We start from the raw sequence: 25,021 nt of genomic DNA, 5'->3' as shown, positions 1-25,021 counted from the left end.
ATCATATTAGACTAAACTAATAATTCATCACGATGATAATTTAAGTCTTGTATAAATATATTTTGCATTAACACTAAACCCACTGACACATTTTTTAATATCGAGAGATAGAAATCACAAAAGCCTTCCCTTTGAAAATAACGGATTCTTTTTACTAGACCTACTATTTTCGAATATTGGCCGTAATGCTAATATTTGTCCTGAAAGAAAAAGCTATATTGCTAATTCGATTTGAAAAAAACGCGAATAACTTATTTTTCCTATCAACATATGTACATATGTATATCTTATAATAACAATTTATTTAGTTTTGAATATAAATTTAATGAATAAACTACTTCATATTTACATATGAACTGAGTTGTTTACTTATTTTGTGATGTTATTTGTATTTGTTTTTCTTTTGTTACTATACTAATTTACTAAATAAAGTTGTTGATTAAAGAATAGGCATCGGCATCGGTCAGTCACTAGCTTAAATGGAGTTAGCAAGGCAACTGTAGCCGAAAATGAATTTCTCTAACAGTTTGCTTTTAATTATTATTTTTTAACTTATTAGAATTGAATTGTTGTTAGTATTTAATCATTGTATACTAGGTACAATAAAATAAAATATTGTGGCTGCGTCCTTGTCTCGACTCCCTGGCTGGCGAATTTAATTCGATTTACGATAAATCATAAAAGGAATTTATTTCTATAAAGAAGTAATTATAATACAAACTTATATATAGTTTAGCTAACTTACCGCAGTGTCTCAGCCATCCTCTTCAGTGATTGGAAATCGAGTGAATTGCGATCGCTGTCTTACAGCAGAGGACACCGAAGCGAATGGCAGAGGCAAAGGATACTACGATAATTAACAATGGCAATAATTCATAATAGCGATAATTCACAATAGCTATTCACAATAGTAGACTTAAAATACTTTACAAATTAGTTCGTTACAAGTAGTCGTTTTGTTACATCCCCTCCTCCGTGAATCGATCCGATTCACTTACTCCACGTCCAAAACGGCTAATTTGGCTACGGGGCGACTAAGTACTCCACTACTTGTGCGTACATCGGCTCTCCGTATGACACCGTCAACTCCATGATGTACGGCTTCTATTCGACCGCGGCACCACTGCTTACGTGGCATATTAACATCACACACGAATACCAGATCACCCACCTGAAGGGGTTTTGACCTTTCGCACCACTTTGCTCGGCGTGTGAGCGTTGGCAAGTATTCGTGGATCCATCGCCGCCAGAACGCGTCTCTTAACTGGCGAGCAATGCGCCACTGTTTACGAAGTACGAAAGCGTTCTCGACTGGGTCGTTGACTGCTGGCGTCTGGGCGGTGTTGGCAGTCCCTAGTAAAAAATGGTTCGGTGTGAGCGGCTCATCTTGATCTGGTGATAGCGGCAAGTGTGTGAGCGGTCTGGAATTTATGATATTCTCGGCTTCAATTAATAAGTTCTGTAGAGTGTGTTCCCGTGGTGCAACTTCTTTTAGGGTCATATTGAGAACGCGTTTCACGCATCTCACCATGCGTTCCCATATACCACCTTCTGCAGGATTGTTTGGGCAGTTGAATATCCACTCGACTCCTCTCACGGCAAGGTCGTCCTGAATGCTATGACAATCAAATACCTCGTGAAATCGCTTTCCTTCATTATTGACTCCGACGAAATTCTTGCCGTTATCACTCCGAATTCTCACAGGCAAACCACGACGATTGATAAAGTTTCGAATCACAAGGATGCATGCATCTGTTGAGAGATCGGCTGCGACTTCCAGGTGAATGGCTCGAATTGTTAGGCATGTAAACAATGCCACCCACCGCTTCTCTTTACGTCGACCAATCGTTACATTAACAGGTCCAAAATAATCAATTCCTGTGTAGGAAAATGGCCTCACGAACGGTGTTAATCGGTCCTTTGGCAATTGACCCATCATCGGTTGTGAGGGTGTGCACCTTGAGATTTTACAAACAAGACATTTCGATATGATCTTCTTCATGACACGTCTTATGTTCGGCACCCAATATTTTTGCCTGACTTCACATATCGTCGCTTCCACATTCTGGTGTTTCATTCTATTATGACAATCCAATAAGATTAAGCGAGTAAATTCATGATTCGGCGCTAATATGATAGGACGCGTGACGTCATACGGAAGCCAACTGGCAGCATTGATACGTCCGTTGACACGCATAAGACCTTCTGAATCAATGAATGGCGACAATTTATATAACTCGCTTCCTTTCGGGACATTTCCACTCTCTCTTAACTGGTCAAGTTGAGAAGAGTACGAGATGGATTGGGCTAGGCGGCATATGCAGTATTCTGCTATTTTTAGTTCTTCAGCGGTCAGGCATCCTTCGGTATTCCTCTTTCGGCGACACTTATTAATAAATCGGATGATCCAAGCGACTGACCGCTTCAGCTTAGTTAAGTTTGAGAATCGGGCAATGTCTATAACACATGACTGTGTTGTTAGCATTGCGAACTTTGGGCGAAGTTCTTCACTCTCATGTACAAAATCCGGGGTTTTTTCGGTTGTAGGCCAGGCATGCTCTGCTTCCTTTAGAAATGATGGTCCATTTAACCATCTCGAAGTAGGGCGAATATCGAAAGTTGCGCTTGGTCTGGTTGCTTCGTCGGCCACGTTCTCCTGTGATGATATCCAACGCCATTCGTCCACGTTGGTGGTGGCGAGGATTTCTGCTACTCGATGTGCTACGAAAGGCTTGTAGCGACGTGTTCCTGACTCAATCCAACTTAGAACAGTTTTGGAATCACTCCACAAAACCCGTCTTTTAACTACTACTGAATGTTCATTAATGATGGTTTCTAATAATCGCGTTCCCAAAACTGCTGCTTGCAATTCAAGGCGTGGAATCGTCATTGGCTTTAATGGGGCGCATCTCGTCTTGGCACATACGAGTACGACGCAGACTCTACCATCCGAATATACTGCTCTCCAATAAGCCACGGCGGCAAATACATCTTCACTGGCATCTACGAAGATATGTAGCTGGAGTTCGGGTGGCAGTCCATAGGCAAAATAGTGACGAGGAACCCGAAAGTTTAAAACATTCTTCAACTGGCGGCGCCATTTATCCCATTCTTGATATATAGGTTCAGGTAGAGATTCGTCCCATCGCAGATCGTAACGCCACGTTTCGCGCACCAACAGCTTTGCGTTGACCATGAATTTGGACAGAAATCCAAGTGGGTCAAATACTGACATAACTATACTTAACAGCTCTCTCTTAGTAGGTCGTCTGTGTCCACTGATGACGTCAGGGTCCGCGTTGTGAAACTTAAGTGTGTAGCTAAATACATCGTTGCTTGGCTGCCAATACATTCCAAGCACACGTTCTACTGCTAATGTGACTAGGCTATTTGTTACTTCCTTCGAATTGCAACCGTTAAGGGCAATTTTGGCTTCTATAGAATTTGAAGAAAAGTTTCGTAGTTCAAATCCGGCCTTCTTATGAATATTCTTAACTTCGTTGGCAACTTTGGTGGCTTCTTCCACATTGGCAAAACTATCCACGAAGTCATCGACATAATGATGCTTTGCGATAGAATCATAGGCTCTTGGACATCGTTCGCGATGTTCAAGTGCGTTAATGTTTTTAACATATTGAGCCGTGCATGGCGAGCACGCTGCTCCAAATGTCATCACTAACATTTCATATACTTCTGGAGGGATTTTATCATCACCGTCTCTCCAAAGAAATCTCTGGGCACATCTATCTTCTTCTCTTATAACAATTTGGTGAAACATATCTTTAATGTCGGCGGCGACTGCAACTGCGCCCACACGAAAATTAAATAGTACCGTTGGCATAGGCTGATATTGCTGAGGGCCCTTTAGAAGGTAACTGTTTAGTGAACAACCGTTGACGACGGCGGCGGCATCAAACACTAGGCGCAGTTTACCGGGCTTATTAACGTTCGTCACACCGAAGTGTGGAAGGTACCATGTCCTTGGGCTTACGACTGCAGCTTCGTCCGGCGTTAGTTTCCTGGCATAATTCTTATTAACATAATCTCGAATAACTGCACGATACTCTCGGGCAAATGTTTCATCTCTTTTCATCTTATGTTCAATTCCAACAAGTCTTCTCTCGGCGTGGGAGTAACTGTCGGGTAACTGAACATCATCTTGTCTCCAAAGGAGACCGGCTTGAAAACGTCCATCGGTTTTCATAACTGTAGACTCAAGGATCCGGCGGGCTCGTTTATCTTCATCGGGCTCGATAAGTGGTGCTGGACGTACACCAAAGCTCTCTGTGTTGAAGTAATCGGCTACCAAGTCATGCAAGTATCCGTCATCGGCGACAGACATGTGCAAGCATGACGTCTTTCCTTGATTGAAGTTGTCGGTGGGTCCAAAGACGACCCAACCTAACTTCGTACGGGCGGCATAAGGACCTTTGTGTTGTAAGGTCTCAATCTTTGTGGCAATTCCCAGGTGACTGTGGTCCAGTCCAATAAGTATCTTGGGAACTGCGTTGGCATACGTTTGAATCGACAGCTTGTTCAAACGTGCTTCATCTACATCGGCTTTCTGTAGGCTTTGCATCGGAAGTTGTAAATCTTTAATACCGTAAACGTGACGTAACTTGTGCTTCTGACTTAGACCGGAACCGCTGATGTCGATGTCGACTATAGTTGCATTGTCACTTGCAGCTCTTCCACCCAACCACTGCAGGGATACTCGGCGTGGGTAACCCTTTATTTCAAGCTGTTCAATTAACGAAGAATCGACCATAGTTATCGATGATCCTTCGTCCAGTAGAGCGAAAGTTTCAATATTCGCTTTGTTGGCATGTACTGTGACAGGAACTATTCGAAACAATACCTTCTGTTTTCTCACTGTACTGGCTGTACAACTGAAAACTCTGTCGGCTGTGGCTGCTGTTTGTGAAGGTTGCATCTCAGCTGGTTGCGGCTTCGAAATGATCCTCGATGACTCGTGTAGCAATTTATTATGTACTCGTTGGCATCCGTTCGTTCTACAGATGTTCCGTCGGTGACACGTTCTTGTGATATGACCACCCAGCAGGCAGGAGAAACATAATCGAAGTTGCTTAGCTTTCCTCCATCTATCTTGAACACTTAACGACTTAAATGTTCCGCAATCGGAAATGTAGTGTCCACCACGGCACAGTGGACATGTAATTTCACGAATATTGGCGGTGGCTTGAAGGAGGACGCGTCGCTTATGTTCATTTGGGCGACTGTCTTGTACTGTACATATCAGATCTGCCACTCCACTAAGCCACGTACTAAAATCTCTAATTGTCGGATACGGCTGTATCGTCGATGAGGTTCTGGCCCATTCGAGTTTCTTGCTCATGGGCAATTTCCCCACAAGCTCCTCCATCAACGTTGGATTACAAAGATGGTGCTGACCATTTATGGTTTGCAGAAACACGGCTAAATTCTTCACTTTGACGGAAAACGGAATTATTTTGTCAACAGCAGATTCCGTTATGTAGGGCATCTCACGTACTTGGCGTAGCTGACTTCTGATCAGCAATTCTGGGCGTCCGAATCGAAATCGTAGCATGTCCATAATGGCAGGGACATTATCCGGATGAATTAGCAGTGAGTGCACTGTCTCTCTGGCCTCACCTTGTAGGCACCTCTGGAGACGTTGGTTATTCTCGAAATTCGTATAGTTGTATGTTGCAGTTGACTGTTCGAAGGCGGCGGCAAACATAGGCCAGTCTTCTGCACATCCATCAAAATTTGGCAAATCTTGTATTTTCCTTGGCAACGAAAGCAAGTATGAACTGTCTTGAATATGGTTGACAGTTTGCTGTGGCGGTGATGAAATTGAAGGTGTAGTTCCTAACGAAGAGGCTGTAGCGGTCAATGTCGGTAAAGTAGTCCTCTCTTGAAGACATTGGCTATACGTATGCGTAGCGGTTGCATACGTTGACGTCGACTGTGCAGTAACGTCCGAACCGTTCTGCGGGTCCGTTATTGGCTGCGCTGTCGCCGCTAAAGGCTGGATAGCGGTATCTATTGCGGGATCCACTGAGGCAGCAGTGGAATTCGACTTTACTCCGTTCTCTTCTTGTCCAGGTTGTTGTTGTATAATAGACTTCAAAAGTTCATACTGGCATTCACTCTCCTTTAATCTAGCCTGGGTACCGCGCAACTGGCTGCTTAGGGAGTTGATTTGCTTCTGCATGGCAATTAGCATTTGTTGTTGGCTCTCTACTGTGGCTTTAGTAGACGTACTCGGGGTAGGTGGGTTGGTTGATGTGTTAACCGGAGGATTCGCTCCGGTGGCGGCGTCTTCGATGTCTGACCTTTGGTCCTCGGCTGTAGTTGACTTACTAAGGCTGTCTTGGCGTTGAACCCGCACACTCTTTCTCGTTGAGTTGTCCATTATGCGGTTAATATGGTGGCGGCAAACAAATAATTAAATAATCTTAACGGCAAATATATTCTTCGACTAGGAAGTCGGTATTCAAATTAATGGGATAACTTCCCTTTGGCAATATAAACACTATAACTTGGCTATAATCGTTATATACGTTTTACGGATTAACGGGATGGCGTCCCGTTGGCAATAAACGGTTATTTCGCTGGCTGCGAATTCTCGGGATGGCGTCCCGTTTGGCGGCGTAGAAGCGTTTTCACGTTGTGTCACAATGGCGGCACGTGGTCAAGTAATCCACAACGAGCTTCTGGTGCAAAGATGGCAGGACTTTGCTGTAAATTGTATACTCCAATTGGCACAGAAGTTACGACAATGTATTCGGCATTTGCATTCAAGACGGCGGCAACAATTGAATGCGATATAAAGATGTGTGAAATAAAGTTATTTCATAGCAACGGCAAATGCAGATCGGCACTTTACATTTAAGATGGCGGCAACAATTAAATGCAATAGATTCCTAAATAATTTATTTCACTGACATCGTAAGTAAAGATGGCTCTTTGCATTCAAGATGGCGGCAGCATTGAATGCAAAGGAATTCGAAATAAAGTTATTTCGCTTACATCTGTGAAATAAAGATCGGCCTGTTACATTCAAGACGGCGGCAACAATTGAATGCAACAGAATGCGAAATAAGATATTTCGCTTACAACTGCGAAATAAAGATGTCTCGACTCCCTGGCTGGCGAATTTAATTCGATTTACGATAAATCATAAAAGGAATTTATTTCTATAAAGAAGTAATTATAATACAAACTTATATATAGTTTAGCTAACTTACCGCAGTGTCTCAGCCATCCTCTTCAGTGATTGGAAATCGAGTGAATTGCGATCGCTGTCTTACAGCAGAGGACACCGAAGCGAATGGCAGAGGCAAAGGATACTACGATAATTAACAATGGCAATAATTCATAATAGCGATAATTCACAATAGCTATTCACAATAGTAGACTTAAAATACTTTACAAATTAGTTCGTTACAAGTAGTCGTTTTGTTACAGTCCTAATTGTGGATCAAGCAGCTACGAAGCATTGATGGGTGCTGTAGAAAGGCGGTTTGGTAGTGAGCATCGAAAACAGATATTTCAAATCGAACTGCAAACAGAAAGAAACGTAAACAGAAAGCTGCTGAGTCTCGGCTAGAATTCGCTTCGGAAGTGGAAATGTTAGCTTTTTTATACTCTCGCAACAAAGTTGCTAAGAGAGTATTTTAGTTTTGTCCAGGTATGTATAAAGTGTCATAACTAACCATAAATAAAGTTAAGTAAAAAAGTTAAATTTAATACAAAACATAAACCAATAAAGCTATATAAACCAGTCACTTCCCTTACGTACCCCATTATACACTATACAAATATTTGTAATCGGATAATAACCACACCCACCTCCCATACAAAGGTTAGGTTGAAAATTACTAAACGTGCGTTAACTCACTAACGGAAAACAGCACAAACACTAAACGTTACAGAAAAAGGCCAAAGGAGAGCTTCATTCAGGTTTTTTTTTTTTTTAATGATTAAAATCGTGTCACAACTTCCCCTTGCTCCCATATACAATTTGTCAAGAAACAGTTTACAGATTGAAAATAAATACACTTTTTCACTTTCTGCAGCAAAATTTATTATTTTTTACTTCAGTTCAACTTTTTTTTTAATTAGGTTACATACAGTATTTAAAGAGAATTGATGCAAAAAAACTGCGAAAGCAATGAAATTTTTTAGTGTCAAGAAACACTTTACACACTTCGACTTTTTACTTGTTAAGCACGTGTTATACAGTTAACCGTACTTTACCGTTACCTATTCTTCGTAAAGGCATTTACAATGAAGTTGTCAATTAGTTGGTGATTCATTTTTGCTGTTTTCATAACTAAAGTACCCAATATTGTTTTTTTAATAGGATTATTCTTTTAGCCATTGCATCTTTAAAATGCAGTAATTTGAATCTCTCATCTAACGCAGTAGCCTACGCCAGAATTAAATTGTATAAATAAATCATAAAAGTAACCGCAGTATTGTAAAAGCGCACATTCCCTTAACGATATTTCCGTATTTTACAAAAATCGAATTCCAATGTAATAAAGCGTATCCAAGGTGAGGGTTTCGACTTAATACTTCATTAGGGAGGGTACAAAAGACCACAGGTCGTAGTGCATTCCTCTAAAATTTCTATTCTATTCTAATAACCGAAAAAGTGTGAAGTCAAATTTTTATATAAAACACCGACATAGAACATCGTTGACTAAAACATCGATGTTTCAAAAACATCGACACATCGTTTGCATCCCTATTAATATGTGAGATATCTTAGCAAAATTAAACGAGCGTATAGTCTTGGATGTAGTGTACCTTGGTGGTGACAATGAGTGAAATCGGTTTAGGAATTATATCAGCCCTCGTATACTATATATGATGATTTTCGTTATTCTATTGGAATTTATGCTGAATTTTTGGGTAAAATTGTGTGTTATCTTCATAAACCTATATCAACAAATTGCGAGAGTATAATAGTTCTTTGCAAGTACTACAACTAAACGAGTGAGATTTAGGGTTATATTTACCAAATTCATCAGGGTGACGAGGTGAGTTCAAATTCGAATGTCTGTCTGTCCGTCCGTCTGTCCGTCCATGCAAGCTGTAACTTGAGTAAAAGTTGAGATATCCATTTGAAACATTGTACACGCACCATAAGAATGTTAAGTTCAAAGATGGGCGAAATAGGACCACTGTTACACCCACAAAATGGCGATAACCGAAAACCTATAAAGAGTCATAACTAAAATATCTCTGAAACTAATCAGGTCATAACTTCCCCTAGCTCTCATATACATAATATTAGGGTTTTCAAACTTACAATTGTCTTTCTACCATATACAAATGTAAATGCTGAACATGTGAGTCAAATTGTGTGTTGTTATATGAATAAATTCAAAATTTATTGTTTGCAGTTTTGTTGTTGTTGCCGCAGCAAACCATATAAAAATATTAGAGTTATGTTTTTTATAATTTTATTTTCTTTCATCTTTTATAATGAACTATTTTACCGATTTGGGTAAATTTTATTGTGAACAATTAAATATTGTTCTTGTTTCTGTCTTAGAGGCATCAGAAATAAGTGTATAATAATGTAAATAAGTCTACTCAATATTTTACTGTTAAACACTGTACGCATATAAATGTTGCGATAATAAATAAATAAATAACTAATAAAAATAAATCTCACCTAGTAACCTCACCGATAATAAAAGTGAGTTAAATGTAAAACAGCCATTTACAGACTTTTCTTTCCTGCAAGCTTGCACGACAAAAATTATGAAAATACAAAATATATAGCATTTCCATGTCACACAACTGTAATAATAACAAGTAAGAAAGTAAATACAAGTAAATATTTATGTAATTTTGCTAAGGTCATACACAATTTAACTCACATATACGGCATAAAGTCCACTAGAATAACGAAAATCGTTATATATTACATATCTTCTACTTCTTGACTGGCGTAGACACCGCTTACGCGCTTATAACCGAGTCCAAAACAGCGCGCCACGTATCCCTCCTTCTGGCAGTTTGGCGCCAATTGGTTATACCAAGCGAAGCCAGGTCCCTCTCCACCTGGTCCTTCCATCGGAGTGGAGGTCTCCCTCTTCCTCGGCTTTCACCAGCGGGTACTGCATTTAAAACTTTCAGAGCTGGGGCACTTTCGTCCATTCGAACAACATGACCTAGCTAGCGTAGCCGCTGTTTTTTTTATTCGCTGGACTATGTCTATGTCGTCGAATAACACATACAGCTCATCGTTCCATCGTCTGCGGTATTCGCCGTTGCCAATGTTTAAGGGACCATAAATCTTCCGCAAAACCTTTCTCTCGAAAACTCCTAGTGCCGTCTCATCGGATGTTGACATCGTCCACCTCCACGTCCATTCCCAAAGTAGGATGGGAATGATGAGACACTTGTAGAGTTTGGTTTTTGTTCGTCAAGAGAGGACTTTACTTTTCAATTGCCTACTTAGTCCATAGTAGCACCTGTTGGCAAGAGTGATTCTGTGTTGGATTATTGCTGTTAATGCTGGTTCCCAGGTAGACGAAATTATCTACAACTTCAAAGTTATGACTGTCAACAGTGACGTGGGAGCCAAGACGCGAATCCGCTGACTGTTTGTGTAACGACAGGAGATATTTCGTCTTGTCCTCATTCACCACCAGACCCATACGCTTCGCTTCCTTATCCAGTCTGGAAAAAGCAGAACTAACTTCGCTGGTGTTCTTTCCAATGATATCGATATCATCGGCGTACGTCAGTAGCTGTACACTCTTATAGAAGATTGTACGTTCTCTATTTAGATCTGCAGCTCGTATTATTTTCTCCAGCATCAGGTTAAAGAAATCACACGAGAGTGAGTCACCTTGTCTGAAACCTCGTCTGGTATCGAACGGCTCGGAGAGGTCCTTCCCGATCCTGACGGAGCTTTTGGTGTTGCTCAACGCCAGCTTACACATCCGTATTAGTTTTGCGGGGATACCAAATTCAAACATCGCGGCATAAAGGCAGCTCCTTTTCGTGCGAAAGCAGCTTTAAAGTCGACAAAGAGATGGGGTGTGTCGATACTATTTTCACGGGTCTTCTCCAAGATTTGGAGAATATCTGGTCCATGGTGGACTTTCCAGGTCTAAAGCCACATTGATAAGGTCCAATCTTTTACACAGTACGCTCGATAGAACTTTATAGGCGATATTTAGGAGGCTTATCCCACGGTAATTGGCACAGTTTGTGGGATCTCCCTTTTTATGGATTGGGCAGAGCACACTGAGATTCCAATCGTCAGGCGTGCTTTTTTCTACCATATTTTGCAGTTCTTCGACGCCGTATTTGAATAGCTCAGCCGGTAATCTATCGGCCCCTGCCGCTTTGTTGTTCTTCAGGCGGGTAATTGCTATTCGAATTTCTTCATGGTCGGGTAATGGAACATCTATTCCGTCGTCATCGATTGGGGAATCGGGTTCGCCAACACCTGGTGTTGCACTTTCACTGCCATTCAGCAGGTCGGAGAAGTGTTCACTCCATAATCCCAGTATGCCCTGGACATCGGTTACCAGATTACCACCTTGGTCTCTACATGAGGATGCTCTGGTCTTGAAACCTTCGTTAAGTCGCTTCAATTTTTTCATAATATTTCGGGCCCCGGCGAAGTCGATCAGCCTCAGACCGTTTGGTGATGTTTTGTCATGGAGGCAGAATTTTCCGACTGTTGTGCCAAAGACACCTCCTTTACCCACCCTAGCGTTGAAATCGCCAAGCACGATTTTGACATCGTGGCGGCGGCAGCGCTCATAGGTACGTTCTAGGCGCTCATAGAATGTACCTTTGATCACTTCGTCCTTCTCTTCCGTCAGGGCGTGGGCGCGAATCAGCGATATGTTAAAGAACCTCGCTTTTATGCGGATTGTGGCTAGACGTTCATCCACCGGAGTGAATGCCAGGATTCGACGACGGAGTCTCTCTCCCACCACGAATCCCACACCGAATTTGCGCTCCTTTATACGGCCGCTGTAGTAGATGTCACATGGACCTACCTTCTTCCGTCCTTGTCCCGTTCATCGCATTTCTTGGATGGGGCTGGGGTAAATCCTAGACCGATTTCAACTATTTTTGCCACCCAGCTACATTACGTTCTATAATTTACGTTTACTTAATATTGCTAAGATATCTCACATATTTACCGATATATGCGGAATAAAGCCCACCGTAAGTTTGAAAATCAGTTTTTTTAGGTATATGGAAAGTACAGGAAGTATTGACGTGATTTTGTTCAATTTTGGAACAGAGATACACTAGTAGCGTGAGATATCGTTTTTGACTAATAAGTGGGCGGAGCCACGCCCATTTCAAAACTTATATACAAATTTAAGTACAGCCCTTACTAGAACTTTGAAGTCGACCTGAATTGTTTACTTTACAATATGTAAAGTAAGCACTAGTGAAGATATCGGAACAGAACCTTGCATAAATACTGCATTTATAGTGTGGCAGCCATAGATTTTCAAGGCCCCATATATCGAACATTGGTGCTTCTAACCTAATATTAGGATTTCCAACATGGACTTTATACCATATATATGACGAATATGTGGGTCAAATTATGCTTTATATTATATTAAATAAATAAATAGCGAGAGTATAAAATGTTAAGTCACAACCGAACTTAGTCCTTCATTAATTGTTTATCTAATTATTGTAATATTTAAGAAAAATTAAGTGAAAGCTCAGTAATTTTGCGTCCAGAGTTCTTCTAATGCAGTATATTTTATTATTTTGCCCCTCAAAAACATTGTATATAGTGCTTAGCTTAATATTAAAAATTTTGGACACCTATTTTTATTTTTTTCTTTGAAATAATTAAAATATAACAATTAGTTAAATTTCTCGTGAACTCATTTGCATATCATTTACATGCTCTATTACTAGATATATCTTTTAATAATACTGTAAAAGAAAAATCGTAAAAAATTTAAATTTAAATAAATAAATTTAATTTATCAATTTGCATTTCGCAAAATTAGTTGACCAACTGTATGTAACCCTATATCTCTTTTAGTTCTCGGTGACATGTTGCGAGAGTATAAAAATTGCTAGAAAGATAATAAGAAGAGATTTTTATTTGAATTGAAAACATAAATAACAAGTAAGGAAGGGCTAAGTTCGGGTGTAACCGAACATTTTTTTACTCTCTCAATTTATTTATTTAATTTTGTTAATATAACACACAATTTGACCCCCATATTCGTCATATATTAGGTCTACAACTTTGCTTCCGCCGTTTTTTTTTTTGTACATTTAAGGCCTTTTTTCAGTTAGGACAGCCTCACCGTACGTATCCGAAAGCATTCGATGAGCCTCAGGAGCACTTTTCCCGCAAATGTCGAAAATTCGGCTCAAAAAGTGACATTTTCAGTTGAGAATATCTCTACAAATATTTTGTTGGGCTCATGTTGACACAAATAACCAAGATCTATATAAAAAATCGATTTAATCGAGCAGTGCTTGACCCTATAAAACATCTATTGAAAAACGGCGGAAACAAAGATGTAGACCTAACATATGGTATAAAGTCCATCGAAACTCTCTTACTTGGTATATGGGAGCTAGGTTAAGTTATCACCCGATTTTCCCCATTTTGGACACGGAGACATATTATTAGAATTAAAATATTTCCTCTGAAATTCTTCAAAATGTCTTCACTAGTGCTTACTTTATATGTTGTGGGAGGTGTGCGTGGTTATAATCCGATATCCTAAATTTTTGGACTGTATAAGGTAGTACATAAGAGAAACGACTTTAGAGAGTTTGGTAAACTCCACTCTTCACCCTGATCATTTTGGTATATATAACTCTATATCTAACTCGTTTAGTTTTGGGTGCTACCAACAACCGTTATGTGAACAAATCTATTATACTATCTTAGCAACTTTGTTGCAAGAGTATAAATATTAATCATTAAAAAATCAAAAATTATTATCATTATAATCTTTAATACATTAACTTTCATTAATATATTGGTTACAGTCTTTATTTTAAACTTATCGGAAATAGACAAGGTTAGGGGTTGATTAAATTCAATCAAATATTTTGTTTTCTTAAAACGATATGCAATATTTCGAAAGCTATGAAAAAAACGCTGTTATTTTCACGCCTTAAACATTTTTTTAAGTGTTTTAGTTTTAATTTTTTATGATTTTGAAATGGTAAATATATGATACATTTACATATTAAACGAATGAAAAAATATAATTGTAAACTGATAATCTCTGGCCCAGTTTTTGGTGAATCTCATAGTTATGAATGTTAACATATTTTTTTTTTGTAATTTTATAGACTATACAAGTCTTTTTTAATAAATGTTTTTCGTTTTTATTCATTTTTAATATCCCGCTTGTGGTGAATCGTAGAGTTATATGATTCTTACATATACAGTAGTTTTCCGAAATAACGAGCAAATTAATTGTACTCACTTTCAATAAAAATGAGTTAAATATCCGAAAATTGCAGTTTAATAAATTGTTTTTTTTTTATTATTTGTTAAAAACTGAATTTTTTGTGCACGAAAGAAAGACACAGAGTTCTGGCATGGATTGAATGTGTCTTCACTTTTGTGGTTTACGGAATCTTATAAAAAAAGAAAACAAAATTGCTTAAACGTTTTGTTAGTGAACCGAAAATGTATAAAAACCATTTGTAGGAAAAAGGAGAAGGGAGAAAAAAAGAAACAAAACAAAGCGTTATTATGGATGGGGACAGCCGTACTAGGTACGTGCGTAAGCAAATGATTATATGTACAATCAGCTGTTCTCTTCTTACAATTACTAGCTGTGATCAAAGCTGCTATACAAGTTTAATAAATACAGAATACAACGACCTTAAAGATCAAGGCTTTAATGTTTTAAATGCTATTAACAAACTTAAGTGGAATACTAAAGAACTGCTGGTTATGGTTTTAGTAGTATTCGATGCTACCGAGGACATTAAGAAAGTTTATCAGATCAAAAGCACTTCATACAAAAAACTTCTGCGGTAAGCCATCGAGATGTTTGAAATGTGGAGGCAAACATCTTACAACTGAATGCACTAAAGCCAAAAAAGATCCTGCCAAATGTTGCAACTGCGGCGATTCCCATCCAGCAAGCTACCGCAGAACTACAAAAAATTAGAGACAAAAAGAATGGTAATACAGTTGAGGAGAATGTCAATGCTCAGGCGAAAACCCCGTTGCGGACCAAGGAAGGAAGGAAGAAAGACCCCTGCCATCAACTTCTAAACTTATATTTGCGCAAATGGCTAAGCAAGGTCAGACAAATACAGTTCAAAAAGTAGTCCGTTGTCCCAAATTCTGGATAAACTAAACGAACAAGAAAAATTTTTAAGTCCATAAATCAGCGGCTCAGCGCTCTTGAATACCATATACAATTTATTGATGAACAGTAACTCTTTGAAAACAATGCTAAGGAACATGGTCACATGGTCTTTCCAAAAGTAAAAATGAATTGGAAGTTATTCTAAACGACAGATGTTGTATTGATGTATGTTGCTTGTCCGAAACACATTTTACGAACCATTCGTTTTTAAAATTCAAAAGTTATTACATATACCGCACTCCGCACCCAGCAAACTCAACACGAGGAGGAAGCGAGGTTTTTATCAAAAGTATTTTTAAACATTTCGAAGAAGTTCAGATTAAGGCTGAAAAAATTCAAGCTACGGCAATTTCAGTAAAAACGCACAGTCAGTCATTATACTTAATTGCTCTATATAGTCCGATATTCATATTCGATATATAGGGTCTTAAAAACTTATGGACCAATTTCGACGATTTTTAGAAGGGCGCTGCCACTAGTACTAAATTGCACGGACGGACAGACAGACATCGGGATTTGAACTTTAGTCGCCACCCTGATCATTTTGATATACATAACCCAATATCTAATAGGCTAGACAGATGGCAGAGTTAACCCCGATTAACTGCACTTTAAATCAGTTCCAAATTTGTAGGTGACAGACGGCAGCAAAGCGTGTTATAAATTATCATTAACAGCTGCTTGACAATAATATTTTCATTTTGATAAAATAAAATTGGATAGAAAGCAAATATTGCGGATGTTAGCCTTACAATTAGTACAAAATCACTAATAACCAAAAAAATATAGATAAATACGTTATTATTTGAACTTCCATTTTAGAAAAAATTAGCATTTCATTGCATGCATATGTTTTTGTTTACATTTCATGGAAAAACAGCTGGCAGTAATGCATATTTTCATTCAAAATAGGTTAAAAGCGGCCATGTTTAACAATGTTGCAAACGAAAATGCAAGAACTCCCACTAACTCTCTAAAATTTTGAGGATTAAATGGGAGTTAGCAAACGGAGTTAACTGAGATAACTCTCGAATTAACCCCGAGAGCAGTTATTCCAAATTAACGCCGCCGTCTGCCAGGGGTATTACTCGTTTAGTTTTAGGACTTACAACCAACCGTTATGTGGACAAAACTATAATACACTCGTAGCAACTTTGTTGGGATAGTATAAAAACAGTAATTTCGTCCGGCACGTGTTCTAAACATACTGATTGGTATAAATTTAAGACTATACTGATTAAAATCGATTTTAAGCTAAAGTGCATAGCGACAGATGCTGACTAAGATTGTGAAGTTGAATATTTTACAAAAATAATTCAAAAGGTTGCGTGGAACAGTACACCGAATATTCGCGTGTATCTAAGTGGAAACAAATTCCCAAAATACATCTTAGATGGTTTCCATAAAAAACGCAAACTTCGAGGAAGATGGAAGCAAACTAGGTCGGCTGCTCTCAAAACAGAACAAAAACTATTCCTTCAAAACGTATTTGTCCAAACTCACTTGATAAATCTACCGGTTCTTCGCTCTGGAAAGCTGCAAGAAATATTAATGAACAAATAAAACATGTCGCACCAATAAAGTTAAACGAAACTGAATGGTCCAAAACGAATGCACAAAAAGCTGCAGCATTTGCAAATCATTTGAAAAACACATTTACACCTAACGATGGACGTGAGCTAAACTGTGAAAATAGTTAGTTTGTTTCACTCGTCAGCATTTCTCCAGTTACTAGTAAAGAAATTAAAAGTCTAATCAGGAACGCAAGGGTCAAAAAATTTGTTTTTGATTTAATAACCTTAGAGTGCAAATAGCAGTCAATGCTATTGCTAAATGGGCTTTCAAGTAGCGCGTTAAATTGAACGATTCCAAATCAATGCACGTAGACTTTACTTAAAAAAAGACATCATACCATCCCTTTTATATAAATGATACTCCTATACCACATCACAATAATGCAAAGTACCTAGGAATCACCCTAGATGCTAAACTTCGCTGGAAAGGGCATGTTAAGAAAAAGGTGTGAGCTTGATTTAAAATTTGCTAAGTTATACCTGCATTCAGCGCTTCCAAAATAAGGTACTAAGAAGTATACTTAATGCTCCTTGGTATGTTAGAGCTGCTGACGTTCATCGGGATCTTGGAGTGAATTCAGTAGTAAACGAAATAACCAAACTTGCAAAGATTCACGAAATGAGGCTATACAGCATGTAAATGAAGAGGCATCCAGACTCATCGGTACTGCTGAACGAGAAAACCCACTGAAACGTAAGAGGCCTTCAGACTTAGCAAGACAACTGTAGCAGCAAATGAATTTCTCTAACACTGCTGCAGCCGAAACAATTGGATTTCGGCAACGACAAAGACCGAGCTGGTACGATGAGGATTGCCGTTTCGCAGTGGAGAGAAAGCGGACTGCCTACCTCGCAACGTTGCAAACGATAACAACACGTGCGGGATGGGATAGATCCTGAGAGCTGAAGAGGGAAGCGAGACGTATCTGCAGACAAAAAAAATAGGCCGAAATACGTGAGTATGAAGAGCTTGAGAAGCTGGCAGTCAGAGGTAATGCTCGAAAATTTTATGAAAAAATTAAACGACTTAACGAAGGTTTCAAGACCGGAGCATCCTCATGTAGAAACCAACATCTGGTAACCGATGTCCAGGGCATACTGGGATTATGGAGGGAACACTTCTACGAGGAGCTGCCTTTATGCCGCGATGACTGAATTTGGTATCCCCTCAAAACTAATACGGCTATATAACTGACGTTGAGCAACACCAAAAGTTCCGTCAGAAGCGGGAAGGACCTCTCCGACCCGTTCGATACCAAACGAGGTTTCAGACAGGGTGACTCACCATCGTGCGTCTTCTTGAATCTATTCCTGGAAAAAATAATACGAGCTGCAGAGCTAAATAGAGAAGGTACAATCTTCTATAAGAGTGTACAGCTTCTGGCGTACGCTGATGATAACCGCAACAACCGCGGTTTGTTCTGATTTTTCCAGACTTGATAAGGAAGCGAAGCATTTGGGTATGGTGGTGAATGAGGACAAGACGAAATATCTCCTATCATCAAACAAACAGTCAGCGCACTCGCGTCTTGGCTCCCACGTCACTGTTGACAGTCATGAAAAGTAAAGTCCTCTCTCAACGAACCAAAATCAAGCTCTCTAAGTCGCTCATTACTCCTGTCCCGTTTTCGAGAGAAAGGTTTTGCGCAAGATTTATGGTCCTCTAAACATTGGCAACGGCAAATACCGCAGAAGATGGAACGATTTATTAGACGACATTGACATGTTGTACGGATGGATGACAACACTCCAGCTCTGAAAGTGTTCAATGCAGTAACCGCTGGAGGAAGACGCGGAAGAGGACGACGTCCACTCCGATTGAAGGATCAAGTGGAAAGTGACCTGGCTTCACTTGGTGTTTCCATTTGGCGCCAAAAAGCAAAAAGGAGAAACGAGTGGCGGCAAACCAAAACAAGAGAAATGCTGTAAGCGAGCGAAAACTATAAAAGCCACTACCACTATATCGGTGGATGTAAAGAAAGTTATACCACCTTCCCTCTTATACGTAACACACATGTTTTAAGGTCATTTATTTCTATCTTACTCTAATATAGCATCGCTAAGATCATCAAATAGCGTTTATCAAATGTTTGCTAATATATGAGTAAATTGTCAAAACTTCATGTCGATGGGGGCACCTCTAAACATAGCACGAGATTACTGTTTTTTCTTGTGTTTCATTTTTACTTAAAACAGCAAGTTTCTACAGGTATGCCGAAGCCTATTATACAGTTAAAATAAAGAAACTCCAAGTTGATTCTGCAAACTTGCAATGACTGGACTTAAGTGCCCTGGAGACGATCAAATAATTGCGTCAAACAGTGCAAATGTGTTAGTGATGTTCAATCGTGCGTTGCCCGCAAACGTTCAAATTAACACGTCAAACATCAGTTTAGTTTTGAGCTCGTAACGAACGGTCATCATGTCATCGTCGGATGATGATTATCTATTATTGGCATGTGCTGCAATTCTTATGAAAAAAAATTGAAAAGGAAGAAGGCGGAAGGAATGAAGAATTGGTACAAACAGCGTAATAAGTTTACGCATGAAAATCTTCTCGCAGAATTACAAATATCAAAAATATATTTATTTTATTTTAGTTTAGTTTATTTTTCAATTCACTTTTTTCTTCTTCACTTCACTTTCTATGTCCTCTCAGCTTGAAATCTTCCCTGCAAATGAGCTCATGCTTGTCAAACATGAGTGGAGACGATGAAATTATCGTCCGTCAAATGGAAATATCAAAAATTTTTGATTTTCATCAAACAGAGCCGACAACAGGTCGGTGTAGCGTACGTGTAGCCGACGACACCAACACACTTAAAGTGTTTGACGCAATTATTTGATCGTCTCCAAGGCACTTTAAGATTTATTAATGGTCATTACAAAAGCCAGACGCACGGGAATTTCTAAACGCTTAAAATCGAATGGCAATGTTGGAATCGTCGGTATACACGGGATCAAGACGTCCTCTCCTTAGTATTTTCTCATGATGATCGTGGTTTCGATGACGATATTCATTAGTTTCTTTACAGCCGGTCGTGTTACATTACAAGTCGAGGTTTATTTATGTTACGTATAGGGATGCAAACGATGTATCGAATATAAAAACATCGATGTTACTTTCAGCTAAGTTTTATGTCGATGTTTTTAATAGTATGTTTACATATGAAAATAATCTCGTTCTAAGCTCGTTCAATAATCTAACCGTTTACATATAGCCAAATGAGATTATCAATTGTCAAATGTGTTGTATTTGTTGTTGTGTTACACATCTGTCTCTCGCTATCGGCCATTTTTGTTTACATTTTCATTTGACGTTTCTTCTCTTATTTGCAAAATTATCGATAAAACTAGGAATAACACCGAAAATCTAGTTGTATAAAACGAGATAATTTTATAATCTCGGATTATCAAGAGAGGTATTTTGTATGAGAAATCTCGTTTCTTAATTACAGATTATCGAGTTAAGCTCGAAAATGGAGATAATCTCGTTATATGTAAACATAGTATAACCTGAAACCCCATATTTGGAAAAGCTTTGTCACACATTCGTTTTTTTTTTTTTAAATACGGAGAATTTGTTAATGGGTAAAATAGCTAAAGAACAACATCGTTTTCATAAAATAAAGAATAAGGGTGAGACAATTGAATCTTCGAATGAGTGTGAAACAGACACTCGTTTAATATTTGGAATCATCATAAACATTTGGCCCATCACAATATGAAATGTAAGCTGTCAAATTTTTATACTACTACAACGCAGAAGGTTGAAGAGAAAATGTATCTTGGATCAGATGTTACTTCTATCACTCAGAATCCAATAGAGATCTAGATTGACATAAGAAGTGTGTTTCCGGAGTTGTACAGAGTTCACTTCAGTCCCTAGTGAACGACTATGTACTAATGCCAGAGTATCTTTCACGCAGAAGAAAATTTAAAATTGTGTTATTTTTGAGTTTTAATAGAGTGTAGAGTTAAGTGTAAATAAAATGTATCAATAAGTTGACATACTAAAATCACCACACTCACTACTGTGAAGTTTTTGAATTTTGTGATGATTACCTTATTCTGGAGAAAATTCGAAAGCTCAAATGCTCACAATTTTCTCAAACTTCTGTGACGTATGACAGCAGCCATCACAATACAAAAATACCTGTGTTTGTTTTGTTTTACATCAATATTTCAAAATAAATTTGTAAATATTTGAGTGTTGTAACTTGTATGGAGGAACTGTTCTTTGTGTGTGCGGCTATTGTTGAGGAGCAGGAGGAATCGGGGAGTAGGAGGAAAATTGTGAAGGCTTTGCGAGACAAAAGCGATCCTTTTACCATGCAAGACGCATCATTTATAAATACATTTCGATTTCCCAAATCGCTCTGTAAAGTTCTGATAGATAAATTAGTGTCGCATGATGTTCAGAAGTCGAATATTCCTTTTACTCCGAGATCCTGGTGTGCTTATACTTTTACGGGCATGGCTCTTACCAAAAATGCATTGGGAATAGATATAAGTATACTTTCTATGAGCCAGTCCTCGTGTCTAGAGCTCTACATTTTGTATCTAAAGCAATTGTTGATGTTAAGGGCAGTGAAATTTATTTCCCTTTAAGCGCACATGATGTTTCGGATACAAAGAGAGGGTAAGATAAATAAATATTAATAAATATAAATAAATAAAGATTTTACTCGAAATTAGGGATCAAGGCCACAATCGGCGCAATCGATTGTACACATGTTGGGATTGTATAACCCACGAGCACAGACGCCACCACTCCTGTCTCACTTTTTATGAATCGGAAAGGATTTTACAGCCTTAATGTAGAAGCTGTACGTAATGTTCCATATTATCCAAACTATTTCCTAATGTTTCTGTTTATGCATATGTATGTATTTGCATTTTTGAAAGATTTGTAATCATCGACTTCTCTTCGCCGCTGTCAACGCGAGATATCCCGGGTCTTGTCACGATTCTGGTATTTGGACCACATCCCCAACACGTATGCACCTCATTAGTACATATAGCTTACAAAGTGATTCGTGGTTGTTAGGTGACCAAGGATATCCATTGGAGCCATGGCTGTTAACGCCAGTCGCTAAACCTGCAAATGCAAGGGAAGTGCGTTACAATAAGTTGCACGCCAAAGCACGGAATACCATTGAGAGAGCCTTTGGTGTTTTGAAGTCACGATTCCAATGCCTCTCAAAACACCGCATTCTTCATTACAGCCCTGAAAAAAACGGCTATGATTATTTACGCGTGTACAATTCTTCACAACATTTTACTGAAGCATGATGTGGGTGCTGACCTTGGTTTCGAAGAAGTTTTTGAAGACTCACTAGACACCGAAATTGTTATCGAAAACCCCAATTTAGGGAGGGTGTTAGAGTTAGAGAACGCTATATTATGACTTTATAATATACTTATTTCCAGAGGCGTTATGTACTATAAACATAAGTATTTAATTTGTTTATTACCCTACAAGACGGAGCTAACTCATACACCACTACACATGCAAATCATTTCAGCTTTTACCAATACATACACATTGCTAACATTTTGTAGTTAAGTGGCAATCTCGGTAGTTAGAGTAGCAAAACTAATTAACCCTAATTTTTGTATGTGTAAGAGAGAGATACAATGAACCGTTCAAAAATCGCCGACGTGGCCGCTGTTCATTTCAAAATAAAATTTTTAGTGAATGGATGTAAGTGCGTTTTAAATATTTCTTTTATTTTGTTAAGTGTTAATGGATATTTTTCGAATTTATAAATGCATTTATTTGTGTTGTTTTTGTTATACGTTTTTATAATTAAAATAATTTCATTCTAGTTATACGTGTGTGCACAGCAAAGGAAGAACCGTTCAAAAATCGCCGACGTGGCCGCTGTTCATTTCAAAATAAAATTTTTAGTGAATGGATGTAAGTGCGTTTTAAATATTTCTTTTATTTTGTTAAGTGTTAATGGATATTTTTCGAATTTATAAATGCATTTATTTGTGTTGTTTTTGTTATTCGTTTTTATAATTAAAATAATTTCATTCTAGTTATACGTGTGTGCACAGCAAAGGAAGAGCAAGGAGGTGACGGTGGAATTGGTGGAGGTATGTTTCATATATTTTTAATACATAATAAAAATTAGTAATTTTAAATAATTTCAGGTTTTTGGATTTAGCATTGGTGCAATATAGTATAACAACAACGCAGAAAACAATGGAAAATAACATGGTAAATATAAATGCGTATATGTGCATGTTGAGTTAGTGCGTATTAAGATGTACACATACATATGTACATATGTATGTATGTACAAGAATGCATCTGTTGCATTGTGTCCAAAATATTTATTTAGAATAAACATACGTTTGTTTTTTAGCAGTACTTATATTTTCATCATCCATTTCAGATATAGAAAACACAAATCTTCTTCTGCTTACGCGGTTATAGCCCAGTCCACAACAGCGCGCCACGCATCTCTTCTTTTCGCAGTTTGGCGCCAATTGGTAATACCCAGTGAAGACAGGACCTTCTCCACCTGGTCCTTCCATCGGAGTGGAGGTATCCCTCTTCCTCGGCTTCCACCAGCGGGTACTGCATCGAAAACTTTCAGAGCTGGGACACTTTCGTCCATTCGAACAACATGACCCAGCCAGCGTAGCCGCTGTATTTTTATTCTCTGAACTATGCCTATGTCGTCGAACAACATATACAGCTCATCATTTCATCTTTTACGGTATTCGCCGTTGCCAATGTTTAAGGGACCATAAATCTTCCGCAAAACCTTTCTCTCGAAAACTCCTAGTGCCGTTTCATCGGATGTTGACACCGTCCACGCTTCTGCACCATAAAGTAGGACGGGAATGATGAGGGCCTTGTAGAGTTTCGTTTTTGTTCGTCGAAAGAGGACTTTACTTTTCAATTGCCTACTCAGACCATAAACACAAATACTTTGCACAAATGGAGGATTACAATAGCTACAACTTTTCTTAGGTTTGTACTACGAATACAAATATATTCATATTTTCTAATCGTTAATAACAATTTATACTTCTAATATTTTTCAGGTATGATAAACAAGACAACAACAAATCCCATCGGACATTTAGATTAGCAGTTGCACAACCTCTTTCCGACGAGCTGAACCTTTTTATGATGTACATATGGGATAGGATTATGTGGAATTGACATCAAACAATATTGGTTCATTAGTTTCGTTGGATCCTTACAGGATAGTTATAAGGAAATCGTTCGCGTTTAGTATTAATTTATTCATTTGCTAATTCATAATTTAGATGTAAAATATTATTAAATTATACAAATGAATGTTCGAATACTAATAACATTCGTAGTAATGGAATTTTATTTGAATTGTATAACAACAACTACAAAAAATAAAAATGTAATAATTAATACTAAATTTATATATGAAATATGTAAAAAGTAAAAATTTAATAATTAATACTAACTTTATTTTTAAAATATGTAAATTTTGTCAATGTATAAATATAAATGTATAAAATTCAATGTATAAATAGCTTCAAAAACGTTTGTAAAAAGAGAGAGTCTATAATGATTATTAAAAATTTAAATTATTATACAATACCAATTTATAAATGTAAACAATTATAATAAATAAATAAAAATAAAAATAAAACAATTTCAATTTTTCATTTTTAAACGGAAAAGAGGTGACCTATAGAATGAAGACCAATGGAGACCAATGAACCAAATTTAAGTAACGAAACGGTGACCCAACAAATGACCAATACCTGTGATTAAAGGGTTACCCTGAAAATGATAAATCGAACAGTCTCCACTGATAGATGGCTGATTAAAAAAAAACTACTACAGGGGGCTCTGCTAACCACAGAGTGACATATGCCTTTCCAAAACAAAGAAAAATTAGAGCAGAAAGGCATATGAAGCATTGGCACCAAAATCAATGAGAGAGAGCGAGCAAGATAATCACACCGACATGCCGTAAAAGAGGAGAAATGGTAACTTTTTTCCTGCTGCTAGAACAAAAGAGACCAAAATAATAATACAAGCTTTCTTTACCGGTAACCAATATTCTATAAGAT

The 25,021-nt window shown here is 38.1% G+C and overlaps 1 protein-coding gene and 1 long non-coding RNA gene across 4 annotated transcripts; one reads left to right on the top strand and one right to left on the bottom strand.

The window, feature by feature from the left end:
* Positions 1 to 664: 664 nt before the first annotated feature.
* LOC128920269 (uncharacterized) lies at positions 665 to 7,457 on the bottom strand. Its single transcript, XM_054227253.1, has 2 exons — positions 7,236 to 7,457; positions 665 to 7,184 (listed from the first exon to the last, which is right to left on the bottom strand). Exon 2 carries the CDS (start codon positions 6,398 to 6,400, stop codon positions 995 to 997), a length of 5,406 nt encoding a protein of 1,801 aa, XP_054083228.1. The 5' UTR covers positions 6,401 to 7,184; positions 7,236 to 7,457; the 3' UTR covers positions 665 to 994.
* Positions 7,458 to 7,518: 61 nt separating this feature from the next.
* LOC128920270 (uncharacterized) lies at positions 7,519 to 24,345 on the top strand. 3 transcript variants are annotated; one of them, XR_008470371.1, is made up of 6 exons: positions 7,519 to 7,678; positions 22,772 to 22,862; positions 22,988 to 23,044; positions 23,102 to 23,168; positions 23,347 to 23,930; positions 24,005 to 24,345. It is a non-coding gene; the product is annotated as an uncharacterized LOC128920270 (long non-coding RNA). The 3 variants fall into 3 exon arrangements; XR_008470370.1 differs by lacking the exon at positions 7,519 to 7,678 and adding an exon at positions 8,767 to 8,907; XR_008470372.1 differs by lacking the exon at positions 7,519 to 7,678 and adding an exon at positions 11,857 to 12,201.
* Positions 24,346 to 25,021: the final 676 nt, after the last annotated feature.

Source organism: Zeugodacus cucurbitae, chromosome 3, assembly GCF_028554725.1.
Source record: "Zeugodacus cucurbitae isolate PBARC_wt_2022May chromosome 3, idZeuCucr1.2, whole genome shotgun sequence".
Lineage (NCBI taxonomy): Eukaryota > Metazoa > Arthropoda > Insecta > Diptera > Tephritidae > Zeugodacus > Zeugodacus cucurbitae.
Note: the sequence above shows the minus strand (reverse complement) of the source record. Positions and strands in the feature narration are given on the sequence as shown.

What these genes read in the sequence shown, in the direction of transcription:
- LOC128920269 (XM_054227253.1), bottom strand. Translation starts at nt 6,400, where the DNA reads ATGGACAACTCAACGAGAAAGAGTGTGCGGGTTCAACGCCAAGACAGC.